Source organism: Mesoplodon bidens, assembly GCF_964165515.1.
Source record: "Mesoplodon bidens genome assembly, chromosome: 2".
NCBI lineage: Eukaryota > Metazoa > Chordata > Mammalia > Artiodactyla > Ziphiidae > Mesoplodon > Mesoplodon bidens.
Genome location: NC_138177.1, coordinates 124,616,542 through 124,635,094, shown reverse-complemented (window position 1 = coordinate 124,635,094; position 18,553 = coordinate 124,616,542). Strand labels below are relative to the sequence as shown.

Below are 18,553 nucleotides of genomic sequence, written 5' to 3'. Positions count from 1 at the left end.
AAAAGTAACAGAGAGCTCATGCAGTTGCTTAGTGGCATGTGGGGACATTTGAAGCAAGCAGAGAGCTGAAATATTACTTGCAAGGGCACAGCTGGTTCCATATTCAACAAATCAGTCAAAAAATAAAGTTTGCCTGCATCAGTCAGATCTAAACAGGGAAAAACTGTTATGCTACACACATTCTTTCTCCGATAGTCCTTCTCATTTTCCCTTTGGATAAGAGCTACTGACTTTTTTTTTTTTTTTTTTTTAATCTCAAAGAGGAGGTGTCCATCAAATTAAATAGACTGGGAAGAAATATTCTCTAAAATGAGAGGAGATTTTCCAGAAAGTTAAATAGCCCTTGATTGTATAAAGCATTTAGAAGTGGAACTTCATTATTGTCTCCACAGCGTTACTAACGGAGGGAAAAGACAAAGTTTTGGTGAGTCCTTTGAATATTTTATGTGTAATATTTCTGAGGTAAATAAATACTTTGTTATTTGAATAAATGCAGATGCATGCATATGTGTGCACACACACACCCCACGCTCACAAGAAAAGAAGTCCCTGTAGCATCATTAGGACCTATGTTCTAGCAAAATATTTGACACCACCTTTAGGAAACATATTAAAGAGTGGTTTGGCAACCATTCGTTGTAGCAATATTATTGTTACCTATTTGAGACTGTAAGAAAGGATTTTGTTAATATTAAAGCTTGAGTTGTTCCAAATACTTTCTCATATTAGGTCTTTTGAGAAGATTGTATTAAATTAAAGCTATATAAATGTTAAGTATATTATTTATATAGAGTTCTAAGATTTCTTTCTTCTGAAGTAATGATCTTTCCTTATTTCCCTTTAGATTGAGCCTTATAATATGTGTCCTATAATGAGAAAGTAGGAAACAAAGCATATACATGTTTTACTTATGAAAATGACTTTTACTGGTTACTAAATTACTGATCAAATGATGATGTACATTTGATGAACTGGACCCATAGATGGCAGGATGGGACTATTCAGTTCACATTCTTTAAGGAGAAGACTTAGAGGAATCATCTCTTTCAGTTGCTCATGTTCAGGAAGCAAAAAACACGATTGAAAAATAATAATAAAATCCCCAATAATTCTGAATCCCAAATTTTTTACTTAATAAGGAATTTTGCTATGAATAGTTGACACGCTGTCATCCATTATTAAGTTTGTTAAAGCATTGTTCCCTGAGGCTGATCTACAGTGATCTGCAAAATATTTTCTCTTTCTCACTCCCTCTCGCTCTCTGTCTCTACCTCTCTCTCACAAAGAGACTTTTTATAATGCAGACATACTTCAGAAATTTCTGGACACATAATCTAGAGGATGAGGGATTCATTGTATACTAGCTCTCCTATAGTTTTTTTTTTTTTTCCATAAATTTTGCTTTCCCCTTACTTGAAAAAGTATATACTCTCTACCTGAAGTAATTCTATTGATGAAATTACTGACATCTCTGCTTAGAATTACAGCTCCTCTTACAATTCCAGTCTAAAGCCTATAGGCCAAAGAAGGCAAAAGAATTTAAGGTGACTTCATATTAAATCAAAGCTATTTCTTGCTTCTCTGGGACCTGAGAAAGACATGAGAAAGGAGGCTAAGAAACTAGAATGAGGGAGGCTTGCAAAAAAGCAAAAGCATGTGAAGTATTGTTCACCAAAGACTATGGTGCTGCATCTTTGCAGGTCAGGGAGTTGTTGATATGCACCTGACCATTAGGCCTATTCATCAAAAAAGAAGCCCACATCAGGCCAGCTGATGAGGCATCAAGGCAGATCATGAGTCTGTGTTCTTCCTTTCAGAGCCTAGCCTATAGAAAGAGTATTTAGTACACATGTCTCTATTTCTTCATCAACCTGTTAAATTGAATCTACTTATTTAAATTTAATCTGGCTTCTACTCTCAGCTTTCTATAGAAACTGCTTTGGCAAAGATCACCAGTAGCTGCCAATTGTCAGAGACAGTGGCTGATTTTCAGACTTTCTCTGGCCTGATGTAGCATTGGACACTGCTGACCCTCTCTCTTGCGGACAGGTCTACTCCCATGGCTTCCATGGCACTGATCCTCCTCTGGCATCTCCATCCACCCCGAATCCACATGCTTCTACAGGATGCTTCTCTTTCTCTCCTCACTTCTCAATGCTGATTTTACTTGGATTTCAGTCTTTGCTCATCTTTTCACTCCACGTGGCCCTCATGAGAAATCTTATTTACTCTCAGAGTGGAAACTACCACATCCATGCTGAGAGCTTCCAGATCATATCTCCATTCTGGACTTTATAATGCACAGCTACCTATTGGACATTGCCTCCAACTGAGTATGTCTAAAGTTAAAAACATTTCTCTTTTTCAATCTCCACCTTCTCCCCAAATATAAAATGGCTAATCCTCCTGTTATGTTCTAGCTTGGTTAATGTCACCCAAACTGAACTTTTGGAGTTATCTAAATTCCCACAATTTCCTTCCCATTCTCTTCAGATTTGGTCATTAACTCCTCTGTCCTAATTATCTCCCTCATCTCTGTTACTCTTTTTGTGCAGTTATCTTCTTATAAGTCTAATACCTTGGTTTAGCCCTCCACATTTCCTAAGAAAGTGTTTCAGAAACTAAATCAGTTTATGTCCTTCCTTTATTAAAATGCTTCAGTGGCTCTCCAAAACCAGAAGGATAAAGTCCAAACTCATCTGCAGTCCTTTCTGTCTTAAGTCCACCAACTTGTCCAGCCTCATCTGTTAACATTCTCTTCTCCCACATTTTACTCTAACCATATTAAAATACTACCATGTCTTCAAATGTATCAGATTGCTTCATACTGCCATGTCTTTACATGAGTTGTTCCGTACAGGAGTATTTTTCTCTCTCCCATTCCCACACCCAGGCTCAACCCAATCACATCCTTATTTCAAGGGTCTCATCTATAGCTTGCCCTGAGTCATTAAGACTGAGTATATCATTCTTTCATCTGTGCCACTACATTGTGCTCATGATTGTTGTTGAATGTACTCTGCAAAGTTCTGCCTTTGAAAATAAGACAATGATGGATAAAATAATATTTTGAGTTGTAGCTTAGTTATAATTCATATGGTGATATACCTACTCTAGATGACAGTCATTTCATGGCCCTCAAACTGGATTAAGAGGCTCTTCTCTGCCCTTGTATGCTACTGTTGACTATACTGCATTACAGTTATCTGTTTCTTGTACATCTCAGCTCATTCACTTGAGAACTCTTTGAGGAAGTTCCCTTTCTATGAATACTTTTCTTTCCAACATCTAGCACAGTGCTTTGTACATTGTAGGCAGTCAATATATATATTTGATGAATGAATATTGCTATTGAATAAATGATCAGAGCCTCATAGTGCAGTCATTTTACTTCTGCCTTTACTCTTTAAATCTCCTAGATGTCTGAACCTCTATGCTGTGAACATCATATTTAACCTGGAATTAGTGCCATAAAGTCTGGTTCATGCACTGAGCAAGGGATGAGGTTAAGTTATGAGCTAGAGTTGGGACATTATATCAAATTTGCATGCCTTCTCCCTGGCTTGCCAATGACAACTTACTTTCTAAACCCTCAGTAAAGTATTGGACAGTCGGTCATCAAATAAGTTCAGCCATCTATATATAGTTTTTGAAAACAACTGAACTGAGTGTTCTTTGGGGATGTGATATAATAACAATGACTAACATTTATTCAATGCTTACTTTGATCCAGGCTAAGTGTTAAGTGCTTTACATGCATCATTCCATTTAATTTTTATCCTGTAGGTGGGAGCTATTATTGCCCTGATTTTATAAGTGAAGTAACTGAAGCTTTGGCATTTAGATAACTTACTCAAAATCTCACAACTATATGTGGTAGAACTGTGTTTCACATTATGACCTGCTTGTCTCCCTTTATGTGAAACACACACACACATTTATACACCAAAAAGTGCTACATTCCTTTTTGGATGGTCTTAGTTATGGCAGGACTCTAAACTACAACTTCTTGCCTTTTACTTTCTTGTTGATCTGGAAAATGTAGGTTATTACAAATCAGGAGTAGATTGTAACAGAGTCAGGATTTATCCTAAATAGTTATGGATGGGGACCTGATTCTCAGTGGATAGCACTCAATAGAGTGTTCGCTATGTATAAGCACTATACTAGGAAACTCACATTTATGATTACCTTCTCTTTGAGCATATTAACTATTCATGGATACAAATCATGAAAATATGATTTTTTTTTTTTTTTTTTACTCATGGCATGTTCCACATATAATCATGGACACATGTGGCAGACTCTTTGGAGCCTAACTCTTTTCTCCCAGATTAGAAGATGGGCGAGTTAGTTTTACACACTCCCTTGACTATAGGAAGGGCTGATAGTCAATAACAGATTTAAAAAAAATTCTTTAGCAGGTCATTGGCTAATATTAGATCAGCTTAGGATTGGCCACTAGTTTTGGATCAGTTTAGAGGTTGAAGACATTCCCATCCACAGACCTTGTGAATATATGACAGGAATTCTTATTAAGGGACACATTGCTCTCTCCAACTAGTTTCATAAGAACTTTAAGAAAGCTGAAGATTTCAATGAAGACTTACAATGTCTGTGTTGGATAACTGTACCATTCCAAGGAGTTTTAAAATCCCATAAAAATGTGTGTTTAAATGTCTCTGAGTCTCATTTTTAATAATTTTTCAGTCAAACATTAATCCCATTCATCTTTCATATTACTTAAATTTTATATCTGGTGTATGTTGTTTATTTCTAAGCATTTATTAAAAAAGAGTTTTTATCTATTGAAGAATAGCACCCTAAATTATTTAAGTTCATAAAAACCCTAAGAAGGGCAAACATGTTACATGTAGGGGTATATCTTTCCAAAATATGTTGCAAATGATAAAATTTATCTCCATTGATGGTTTTATGTTTATCATAGTGAGAGACAGTGAAACATAGAAATTAAAAGCTGAGGCTCTGAACATAGACTGTCAGGATTCAGATTTTTGCTTTGTCACTTATTAACCATTTGACTTTGGTCAAGCTTTTAACTCTCTTCGTCTTATTTTCCTCATCTGTAAGAAGGGAATTACAGAATTTACCTTTTTGGATTGTGTGCGTATTAAAGGAACAAATCCATATGAAGAGATTAGAATAGGATCTATTCTATAGTAAGCTCACAATAAGTGTTGTCATCACTGTGATATTGCCTTGTATAGCTAGAGATTATAATACACATTCTACAGCTAAAACTCAGTTCATTCATTCATTTATTCATGATACATTCCATCACTTATTCAATGTTTAACTAATTCACTTATTCACTAAAGATTTGCTAATTGTCTGTTAAATAGCAGACACTGTGCATAGCGATATGGGAGATAAAATGATTAATCAGATATTGATACTGTCTTCTCAACAAATATAATTTCGTGGAGAGATAAAAACTATACAAAAGTAATTAGTGTAAAAAATAGAAATGCTTAGTGCAATAAGAGTTTCAGGTGAGGTCATACAAGAGTTTTGAATATACAGATATTTCTTCAAAGTTCAGGGCTGTGTTCAAAATTACAGACAAGATTTGCATGTCTTCCTTAATGAATTAATCAAAGTGCGCTAGTAATTCTTAGCACTTCTACCTACAGAAAGCCAGTGGCAAAGGAAGACGATTAGAGTCCATTCTGAAGATACCACATTTAGGAGCCTTTTCAGCAGTGCATTATATCCAGAGGACTGCACTAAGGTTGCCAGGGTAAAGCAAACAGATCAGTGATAATTGTTCCTAATTCGTCACAGTCATTAATGCTTCGGTTTTGAAAATCAGAGTGTGATTTAGAAATTTAAATAGCCAAAGTTAATGTGTTATTAAGCCTTAAATTTTTCTTTATTTTGTTTAATTAATTTACTCCTTCAGGTTCTTGAATATTTAAAACATTTAAAATATTAATAACATACCAAAAGAAGTATCAGTATTTACATTAAATTGGAATTCATACTGCTCTATAATATTTTCAATGATATTATTCATAATTACACAAAATAAATAATCCTCATGGAAGAAACTTAAGCAAGTATATTATACTTTGGTTATTGCACAGCAAGCAGTGCTTTTCTTTCAGAGTGAGGGATACCAAGAAATACTTCATAATATTAAGCTGGAATAATAAATGATGTGATGTTTTAAAAGTACATATAGCACAAATCATTTTCAAATGATTATTTTCTATTAACAACCAACTGATATATTTTATTTAATAACAGAGTTTCTTAAATCATGGTAATTCAAAGTTCATAAATCATGAACTTCTTATTATAGTATGTTTTTAAACAGTAGGGATATTACATATCCCATTCCCCATTTCTGCAGAATAGAAATGATCATGTCTCTGATGAACTCACAGTATTTGCATTTTTCAGAGACAGCTTACTAACACAGGATGATAACATAAATATACATATGTCAGGTTACTATAAAAATATAAATTATCAAAGATCAATATGGTTCAGATAACTTTGTGGAACTGAAAAGACAGTGTATTCTCTATAGTTTTCTGTGAACATTTTGAGAAACACTCCACTTCAAAATCAGGAATATTTAATGGTTATAACAATTTGTTGGTTACTCAGCTTCTGAAAAGCACTAAAACTAATTGTAGGAGAAAACATTAACATATATTTCTTTCCCTTCCACTAATCCTTGTGTTTGCTCTTCTTTTTTCATTTCTAGTCCTTCGGAACTAAGACGCATTAGAAATAAAGTACCTATTTTAGTAAAACCTTAAGTTGTATTTCAAAATACACTTTTGAGTAAAAACATTAACTATATGGATAAAATATTTTGTCCATGATCATTTACTTACTATTTTAGTTTGTTTATGGCATGTGAAATTCTCACTATCTCAATATAAATATCTAGAGAAAGCCAACCAAGAGTAAATTCAATCTAAATTAATCTATGCTGAAATATAACACATTTTTAAAAACAAAACAAAACAAAAAATAAATTCCACCAAACCAACTGTCTTCAGTCAGAAGACATTTTTAGTGGATCCTATTATTTATGTAATTTTTCCTTTTTCTAGATCTAAGATATTTTTCTAAGCACATATGGAATTCTATAGGGATTATAAAATTCTCCAATACCCTGATTATTTTGGGGCCAAATTTCCTGTGCAAGGAAATTGCATAAGGAACATGTCACATCAGGTTGAGCTCTATAAATAGGAGCCAAAAGGCCCTGGGAGCATTTTGGCAACCCTGTGTTACTTACGGTTGAGAGGCAGGCTCGCATTGGTTGTGCCTAGCTTGTTGACAGCCACACAAGTATAGTTGCCGAAGTGCTCCTGTGTCACATTGGTAACAGTGAGAATGGATCTTGTGCTAAAATTCTGAATAATAATTCCTTGTTGGCCACTGAAGAGCCTAAAGGACAAAAATAAACTCTAGGTAAATACGTGTTGTGAATACCATTTTTATCTTAGATGGGGTTGTCATGGCAACACATAGACAGTTTTGACCATGCTGCTGTTAGCATATAACATGATAATAGTGCAATTATATTTCCTTACAGTAGTAGATATTGGGGAAGAGAGGTTGTATGACAGCAGTAGACTGTTCCCATGGGATTATTTGTGCTATATAACAAACCAAACTTAGATAGCCACATGTCCTATTCATACATTGACTTGTATTTTAGAAAATTAAACACACTATGGCAATGGTATCTCAACTGTTAAAGTCAAGGAAAAGAAAGGGAATTAAATATAACGATTCCATTAAAAACACAAAATCATGATTTCTAAAAAGTTGGCTAGAATATGTCTAGGCCATTTCAGATGATATTAATAGGTAACTTTCATGAAAGTTAATCCTACAACTGTGGTGGGATGGTTCTGAGTCCAGGGTCAACACTTACTACTACTTTGTAGATATAACCCAGACAGATGACTTGCTGTTAAACCTAGAAAAAGCCCGCAGTATAATACTGAGGATCGTATTTAAAGTTGAGTCTTATCTTTGCCACACTTTACTAATGTCCTTTGGAAAGTCCTTTAACCTTTCTGGGCCTCCATATAGGATTCAGTTTTACCTGATTCCACCCTGACTACACAACATTCTCTCTCCAGACTTACCAGCAGAGGCCCTTACTCTCAGATAGGCTGGCATAGCTCTACTGTTTTCAATGCTTGACATTCTCGCTTTTGCTTCACACTTTTCCTGAATCTTCCCCCAATGGCCACCATTCCCTTTTATCTCTGAGAACCAGATCCTTCCCTCCTCATTTAAGTCTTACCTATGTCCTATCTCTCCTACTCTACTGCTCCTTAAATGACTCTCCTCTCTCTCTGTCTCTGCCTCTTGCTCTACATGTTGCTCTCCAAATTGTTGTAGAATTTATAAAACCAAAACCATATTCTTGCATTGTTCTCTCTAGCAGCTTCCATATGTATGAGACTACCTAAATAAACTGAATCATTTTAAATTTCTCAAAAGGCAAGGCCATATGGACATACTTCATTTTATACTTGAGTTCTACATAACACTTTAATAGTGGTATCTTGGGTATATAATACATAGTTCATAGGTCAATGGAGCTCGGGTGACATCCCCACAACACAGGGATTGTTAAGTCCCCTTTAGTGGCCCTGTCAAAAAATTATCTTCTAAATATGAATTCTGCTATAATGAGATGCCAACCAAATAATAACTTCTCCCTAACTAATCCCAAAGTTTATTGTGAAAGAAATGTTCTGATCACAATATGGGATATGTAAGCTCATAGCTCAAATGGCAGTTAGCTTTTCTTCTCTAATGTGTTCAAGTCTTAGTACTAAATATTTCTTTAATCATGAAGATGCTAATAAATGGCGTTCCCCTGAGAGTTTAGGTTGAACTCCTTTGCATTATGTTATATGACTTGCATCTGAATTCAGATAAAATATACTGTAGTTAAATGCAGATTAAAATAAGCAACCATGCTTGATCATCTGGGAATTATTTATATTTCATGTAATAGCTGAATTTGGCTTATCCAAAACTCAAACTTTAATCAGATTAATAAAATGTTGAGTTGAATAAATATTAAAAGACTTTAACTTGAGCAATAAACCTAATGACCTCCAACTCTGACACAAGAAAACAGGTTATCAAATATCAAGGATATGACAGATTTTAGTCATCTGTCTCATATTGCAAATCTATCAATATTTATGCTAAAATCCCATAATGGTTATTGCCTATTTGTCTGCATCACATCAATACATTTATTTTTAACCAATTAGTATATGTTACATATAAAAATTCACAGTTTCATTGTCCTGCAAGCTTCAGCATTATGGCTTAAGTCAATTTACCCATGTCTCTGCTATGACTACATTCTCCAGAGGACTCAGCAACACCCTAGACTATTAAATCCCTTTTGTGTCCCATCTCCCAAAACCAAGATTCATTTTGCTACTAAAGAATTGAGAAAAGATTAGTTAGGGTCTTCATTTGGCTAGACTCTGGGGAGGAAATATCAAGGGAGTATAATCAGTTACTTCACGGCATTGTTTGCTTATGTTCCTTATGGCTGTCGTTCTGAGTTGGGTTCCAATTCTCTGCCCTTTAACGTGTCTGAAGGCAAGCCCCAAATGGTGCTAAATCATGCAGTGTATCCATGTTCTGTGCGTGCAGGCCCATTCCTGGTCCGTGTCCAGCAGTGTTATGTGAATTCTTACCAGAGTGGCACATCAGTCACACTTTAGCAGCAGCAACTCCTGTTGCTGTGATCAGCCTGGCAGGTGATTATGGTCAATAAAAAAAGGAAAGCATCTTCTCTGGGGGAATGTTCTTCTTCTAGAGGACGTTATCTCTCTGAGATGACTGGAAAAGTCCAAAGCTTCCTTTCTTCCATAGTTGGGAGTTTTAGAAGTACTGACTCATCAAGCACCATTTAAGAACCTGTCTTCACCTGGTAGATGACTGGGGAAGCCTTTCCAAAGCTGACATTGAGGGAGAGAGACTTCTGAGATGATGTATATCTCCGGAGAGTGTATTTCTGTGATTTTCCTACAGGGATCCTGGAGGTAGTGGTAGATGGAAGGTTTCTCAGCTATTTAAACCAATTCTGAAAATAGTCATTACTTACTACAAAGATGAGTTCTATACTAAGTGATTAGGGGTTAAGTTGGACAACACATAATCTTTGAAGATCTTTCAAGAAGAATCAGATATATAAACAGGTGTTTACAACAGTGAGTAGTTTAGTCACTGTGGGGACCCTTTTAAGATGAATACGTCTACCCTTAGGTATTAGATACAAAAAAATTGAACTATGCCTAGAAGTCCCATCATGTATGACCCTAATGTAATTTCATTCCTTGACTAAAAACAAATAAGAAAAGAGCTCTTTAACTGATGATGCTTTTTTTATGAAGCAGACTTATCCTAATATGTTTGGATATAATTATATTTTCTGAAAAGAAAATCATTCTTTTTTTATCAAATATGTATTTGACAAATTGAATTGTTATTCTGTGTTAAAGAAAATCCTTGACAGGTTTCAGGCATGTGCACATGAGCCTATTCACAGGATGACCCTCATCCCACTGGATTTTTCATATTTATCCCAGACTTGCTTGAAACCAGACCTCCTTGCATCAGTGATGTGAAATCTGAGAGTGACAGCTCAAGCAATAGTTCACAACAAACCTTGCAATGAAACCAGGGAACTAAATGCAGAATATTGCCTTTTTAGGAGTTCATTCTCTCTTTTCCTAAATACTTAACTCTTTCAAGTTATAAAAGAATGGTTCTTATACTGACGTAGATTATAGAATGAGAGATGTTTTCTTAGAGTCCCTACCCTCAAAAAGAGAGAAACAAATTCTAATAAGCTAGGAATGAAATATGGCATTCCTTTCCTGAGCAGGAGATCATCAACATATAGTGGTTGCTTAGAAATGCCTGGTCATTTTTATTTTTTGCATTTTTACCATTCAGTGGACCCCATGTATATAAGATTCTTCTATTACTGTGGATTCTGCTGTCCTCTACCCTCTGCCTCCAATAGGAGTTTGTTCCAAACCACTATGATCTGACTGTGTCCTCCCAAAATTCATACATTAAAATCCTAAGTCCCAAAGACAATGGAGTTAGTAGGTGGGGTCTTTGTGAGGTGTTTAAAAGTCATGAAGGTGAAACCTTCATGGTTGAGATTAGAACTTTATAAAAGGGGCTCCAGAGAGATCCCTAGCTTCTTCTACCATATGAGGATACAATGAAAAGTCTGGGACCAAAAAGAGGACCCTCACTGGACCATGCTGGCACCCTGATCTTGGACTTTCAGCCTCCAGAACTGAGATAAATTTCTTTTGTTTATAAGCTACTCAGTCTGTGGTATTTTGTTATAGTAGCTCAAATGGACTAGGACACATAATGAATACCATTGCCCTCCCTGTTCTTTCTTCTGTCTTTTGCTAATGTCTCATAAATCTGTGCACTGCAAGCTATTTGCTTTGCCAGCAGACGCAGCCAACTCATAAGTGACATAGCCTGACCAAAGAACTAGTTCTGAATTAGAATAGTTCTTTATATTTTTTAGTGTCAGTCAGAAGCACCACATGGAAAACATACTAATAATGACGGTACTTCTATTTCTGACACATGAAATGTTAACAAGCTTCACAATCATAACCTTTCTTAGGCAGTAGTTATCGAGGATGGCCACAACATAACAACAGCAAAACTGACCACATAGCCATTGGCACTGATTGTTGAGGGTGCAAAAATAAATGGAGCAGCTAAACCTGACCTCATTAATTTTCTATATAAATCCAGCCTCACTACACATTTTGGGACTATTGTTTATTATCTGCTTTCCCAGATCAGGAGTAACAATAGATATTTCTAGATAAACAAACTTTCACGTGCAAATAGTCACAGAAAAAACTTCATTGTTGGTATAGGAAACATGTGTGTGCCAGACAACAACACTTAAAATATTAAAATAACTTGAAATCAGAGTGGGATTGCAGATTAGAATTGCAAAAGAATATGATAATAATATATCATGTTGTACAACTGGATAAGATGAATACAGTCTTATTAATTGATCTTTGGGTGGTGGCATAGGAAAGACAGAAGACAGTAGGGGAAGGTAAGTAGTTCTGGAGTCATAAGAGTTATATTTACAAAGAAAAGGAATGTTACTTCCAGCAATAGATTTCAGGCTTGTGGGAGTTCCAAGAAGTAGTATGAACTAAAGATATAACTCAAAAAAAAGAGCTTTAGAAAAAGTCATGGGTGATAGTAAGAACTCTAGTATGGTCTTAATGGAAATGAATTTTAATTTAGTCATCAAATGATGATTAAATGCCTCTTATACTTGATTAGGAACCAAGGGAAAAAAAGACAAATATGACACAGTTACTATCTAAAGGGCCTTAGCTATACCTGAAAATCTGAAGATGACACTGAGGTGGCATATAGGTCCTTGCACAACACACCTTACAATGCCTCTCTCAGTGATAAAGTTCCAGCTTAGGTATATATTTGGCTTTGAATTCATGACTGTATTTCTAGTCTTTTCAGTGTGAGCAGGAATGCTTTATGTATGTGGAAAATGTTATCTATTCTCAACACATTTATGACTGAAGTAATCTAACATAAAAATTTCAACATTGTACAAAAGAAGTTTAGTGTTAAGAGTGTGGGAAACTGACATTTAAGCATTTTCAAATGTATATCAACTAATCTTCATAGCAATCCTAAGAGGTAAGCATTATTAAGGTAATTCTTAATAAGCAATGAGGTAAGTCCCATTTTATAGATGAGAAAAAAAAGAAATTTAGAAAAATTAAGTAAATTTATTTTCTACCATCTGATAAGTGATAGAACTAAAATTCAAATCCAGGTCTTCTGACTATTGGTATCCTCCTAAAGTAGCAATTGATATATTCAGATCACTAAGTAGAAACCAGGATATTGTATTTGAGTTTGGAGGGACAAGTCAGAAATCATGGGTGGTTGAAGGAAATCAAGTTAAACAAGGGAATAAAACCAGTGGAGCTAAATAACCAAGTGCTATGTGGCATTCATGCCAGGAAAGCCAGGTTCAATCCCTAATGTGAAACTAATGGGGTAGAAAGTCAAACAAAAATGTAGGGTCCAGTTCAGCCAGCTGTCGGGAGATTTCCCTAGACTCGAGGCCTTTTAACTATCTATTATGGGCTTAACTCTGCTCATCAGTGCAGCATCTTACAGCAGGTGTCTTTAGCCTCCGATGGAGTCAGCCTTTCAGGCTACTCACAGTCCCAAGATGAAAAGCATGAAGTGGGCTTTCACCTCCCTCCTCAAGTTACCTTCCTTGACACACACACATACACACACACACACACACACACACACACACACCCCTTCAGCATCAATTCTTGTTTGTTTTTCTTCCCCTAAGTTCACTAAATATTTGGTGGTAGTAAATCTCTCCCCACAGTGTATATGCATGCTATATCGAGAATGACAGAAAAAAATAAAACCTAGAAGAGTGTCAAGAATGCAACATTTTTAAGTCCAGAATTGTCTCTAAAGTCCAAATTCTAGTGATGCTATGGAGTTACTGTGTCCTCTCTGACTTGGTCAAACCATCATTATAGCATCAAATACGTCTCTTTGTAACACCATTTCAGTTGTAAGTTTTCATATATTTGTGTGACTTTTGATTATGTTCTATATTCCCCATTAGAGTGTAACTCCATTCAGTCAAGGATCCTGGTTGGTTTTGTTATTCATTGTACTCTAAATATGTAGTAGAGCACTGGACACTTAATAGTTACACAGTAAGTAATTATTGCGTGTTCTACTGAATGAATTATGTTTTTACATTTTTTTAATGCTTAGTTTTTTCATCTGTGAAATAGGAAAAATGAAGCCAAACTCAAAGTGCTGATGTAAAAATGTTTGTTAAATGTATAAAATGTAATATCTAAGCATATATATTTATATATATATATATATACACACATATAAATCAAATGCAGTAGGCACTAGATATATGATAGGTGTTATTATTGTTCAATGATAGGGTCTGTTTCTTAGAACAGATACATTCCCTCTCAGAGGGCAGGGAAATATTAAAATATTGAGCTCACAGGAAATTATTTTTAAAGAAAAGATCTAGGAGAGTGACTGAAAGGATCATGGCATCATGATTTCAAGATGTGCCAAACTCAGTATCAATTACATGCACATTATCAACCTCATCTCGGCTTTTCACAGACGTGCAAGGTAAATTTAAAAAAAAAAAAGTAAAAAGAGGGAGGAGTAGGAACTGCTAGAAACCAGCGAGAAATGAAAATTTATGTGAACATGCTTCTATAGCAACCTATTGGTTTACTGTATTGCTTGGCACTTAAGGCTCAAAAACAATGTATCATTTATTCCCAGGAACAGACTGAAGAATATCACGCATCGCTGTCTTAGCCCCAAGGAGTATCTATCTTTAGTTGTACATTTGAATAAATTAATGTTATTATAATATGTTAGGACATTTTAATGATTTTAGACTTTATTAGCCTATTTAAAATGTATGTCTTATTTATTTTATGAATTTTAATGAAATTAATAATTTTAGATTAGAGACCTTTGGGCTGCCTTACTTGTGACAGATTGATTTGCACAGGGAGGATATTGCCTTTTAACCCTACATCAAATAAACAAAGGCTACAGTGCAGGTGTCAATCTCCCTGACTGCAGTGAGTCCTGTATCCCTGACAACCTGGCCTTTGACTAGATTCCTCCTCTCTGCTTGAACTGCTTTTCTAATATCAATGTGCCCATGATTTTAATGTCAAATTTCATCCCACAATATACCAACACAACCACTTTGCAGAGACCACGTTCACAAAGAAGAAATCCTGGGAAGTCAGAATTGAGCAACAGATACCAGCTTCTCTTCTGTAATCACACATTGGGTTTACAGTGTTCCTCAGTCTAAGGGGATGATGCAATTCTACTAATATTCTCTTATCAATTTGAAAGTGTATCAAAATAAGAATGGCTCTGCTTTATCAATATGAAAAGGCCACAACATTTTCTTGCAACAGAGTGTGTTCCAAACACCATGTTAGACGCTGTGAACATGAGGGTTAACACAGCATCTTTGTGCTTTGACAGAGGTGAGCAAATAGGAGTACATCTGGAGAGTTTCCTCTTCTAGGAGAAAAGGCTCAGGGTATTTTCTGAGAGAAGGTGACATCTGAATTGAGACTAAAGGCCTAGTGGAAGGCAGCCAGTCAAAGGTAGCCAGGGTCGGGTATGTGGAAGGGGCTTATAAACAAAGCAGCCAACATATGAAGAGGCTTGAAAGACAGAGATCATGTCACAGTTTGGGAATTAAATATTTCAGGATGGCTAAACCCCTATTGTGAGACAGCAGAATGGCAAGATTCATAGCCAGAGAGGTCAACAGGTGCTAGAACAAAAAGGCCTCCTATGCCATGCTGTGCTGTTAGGACTTGATTCTAGGGACAATCAGAAACCACTGAAGGATTCAAGGACCAAGTGATAAGATCAAATATTTATTTTGGAAATATCGCTATGAATTTTAAGAACACAACCAAAATCCTGTTTGCTGGTGGACTGTGTATCCTGTATTAACACCCGATTTCAGAATGTTCCAAACCAAACTCAGCACTCAGATCTCTTCCAAATCTCTTTTCCTGTGTTCCCAGCCTCAGCTAATAACTTCACTATTCAACCTTGTTATTGAGATAGAAAACTTGGAATTACCTTCAAATTGTCCTTTCCTTGTATTTAATCAGACACTGAAACATACAAATACTACCTTTTCTCTCTCTTGCTTTTAAACTGCACAACCAATACCCTAGTTTAAGCCATATTTTATATCTTTCCCATCCATTCCTCCCAACTGCTTCCAGAAACATTTTGTGAAAATGGGGAGTAGATCATTTTACTATTCTGGTAAAGCCCTCTGACGGCTTCCCAATGTCTATGGAATCCAGCCCAAATGTCTTATAATGACATTTAAGATCCCTCAAGTCTTGCCCTAAGAGACCTTTCTAAACCTACCTTCTATTACACCATATTTCACATCCTGTACCCCAGAGTATAAAAAACTCTCCACACAATGCTCAGATGAATTGACCGCATTCTTTTCTTGCTAATGATTATTCTTCATCCTTTGCAATATTTGGAAATACTATTCATTCTTTGGTGTCGAGCACAAAAACCACCTTTTCCCTGAAGCATTTGTTAATGCTCTGATTTGAGTTGAATGAACCCTGGCTGTGTACTTTCAAGGACTTAGGATTCCCTTAGGGTTTTCTTAGTACTTATTTCATTTTGGTGATTTTTGTAAGTTGTAAATTCTAAGTCAGGAGATGCAAACTGGAATTGGTCCACTTTCAACTTTGTCTGACTGGCCCAAAGTTTTCAATATAATAATAGATATTTATGTCTTACATGTACATGTGCTCTCTAGTTCCCAGTAATTGAGATGCTCCCATTTGTTTCAGATATTTACCCTTTATCATCTTGGCCTCGGATGACCAAGTCATCACAGAGGTGATGGAATTGTATTGATAAGACTTTGGTTGTAAAAAGGAGTGAAATATCATCAGGATGAAATTGATAAACTAATAAACAAACAAGCAAATACATAATAATGAGATAACATTAGAAATGCAAGTTCTGTCAACACAGGAACTTATTTCCTTTTCAAATTTTGCAAATTATCTCACAGATAAGTGCCCAATGAGAAGAAGTAAAATCTCAGGTCATCAGGGAAGGTCATTTTTAACATGGGGTGGCAATGAGGTTATTTCTAGTACCATTCTAAATCAAAATATGTAACTGCTACTTTTATAATAACGGCCTTGCAAATGAGAGGATGAAAAGGGGTGATAGGCAGGGGTTGTGTGCATGTGTGTGTGCATGTGTGTGTGTGTGTGTGTGTAGAGAATTATAATTCTAGTCTCTTCCTAATAATTAAAATTGTGGTATAAAGTCTAGAAGAGGGATATCTTGACATGAGTCAGAAAATTAGGGTTTTTTTAAATTATTATTTGAATTTTTGTATTGTATTTTATTTATTTTTTATACAGTTATCCATTTTGTACATATGTTAGGGTTTTTATTATTTTTAAATCACTTTATTGAGGTATAATTGATGTATATGAAGTTGTACATATTTTATATATACAACTCAGTGAGTTTGGGAATTAGTATACAACTGTGAAACCATCAATATCAAGACCATAAACATATCCATCATCTCCCAAGTTTTTCTTGAAATTAGATTTTACTTCCCATTCTGTACTTCCCTTCAACAAGTTATTTTACCTTTATGAGATAGCATTTTTCTCAGGCATAATCTAGTTAGAATTTTGCAAGGAATGGGCAAATTAGTACATTAAGTTACATAATATGTGTTGTAAGACTGCAAAGTCAGCACATAGGGTAAAAGTTCCATGTCATTAAAACTGCCCTTGACCATTCCCTAAACTTCCTTACTTTAAACTAACGTACTTTACAAGAGTCTCCAAAATGGAGGGCAAGTACTTCAAGGTGGGTACAAAGTGGTCTGTTAGAATATGAGAAAAAAATAATAAAATATCCATTTATGTTGCATTTTAATCTCATCTTTTATATTTTATCTGTTGTCAGTCATTTAATGTAAGCAATATACCAGTTCAGAAATGCATATACATAATTTACAAATAAGTGTGCATATATTGCTAATTTTGCTAAGTTTCAAATTTTACTCATAGGGATATATGTTCCAAAAATGTTGTGGACCACTGCTTTACATCATTCTCCATGGTTGGGCACTGGATGAAATAGTTGCTTTTTGTTTTAGAACCATGTTATATTAGATACCCATTTTCCACCTGAGAATCTCACTTAGAATGGAGAAATACACTATCAGAGGCAAATGGGAATGAAGCATGATTGAAGTTGTAGCAAGGAATATGTCTCCTATTGTACATCTTTAGAGTAGCAAGTCCATGTCATTTAAATTGTTACTATTATATATTTATCTCTTTCTCTTTTTCTCTCTTTTGTAGCACCTAAAGCTTGAAGAGTTGACTCTACTGTAAGTGAAATGTAAAAATGCACACATTTTGTTAAACTACCATATATAAAAATGCTTTGAAAATCATAACCGGGGCTTCCCTGGTGGCGCAGTGGTTGAGAGTCCGCCTGCCGATGCAGGGGACACGGGTTTGTGCCCTGGTCCGGGAAGATCCCACATGCCGTGGAGGGGCTGGGCCCGTGAGCCATGGCCGCTGAGCCTGCACGTCCGGAGCCTGTGCTCCGCAACGGGAGAGGCCACAGCAGTGAGAGGTCCGTGTACCACAAAAAAGAAAAAAGAGAAAATCATAACGGGTTATACAAATGTGATGTATTCATAACTTTGACACACATAAATTAAATGAAAAAACAGCAAAGAAAAAGGATCTTTGAAGATACAGAAAAATATTTTAACTCATTTTTCTGGTCCCCTTGAAAATAAAAGAAGGAAAGAAGACCCTCCTTCTTACAT

At 35.6% G+C, this 18,553-nt stretch overlaps 1 protein-coding gene across 1 annotated transcript in view; it reads right to left on the bottom strand.

The window, feature by feature from the left end:
* The window catches only part of NEGR1 (neuronal growth regulator 1), a 917,418-nt gene that overhangs the window by 171,576 nt on the left and 727,289 nt on the right, over positions 1-18,553 (bottom strand). Inside the window, exon 6 of the mRNA XM_081225773.1 lies at positions 7,280-7,431. Within this exon, the coding sequence (XP_081081899.1) occupies positions 7,280-7,431 (152 nt within the window). The remainder of the gene's footprint in view (positions 1-7,279; positions 7,432-18,553) is intronic.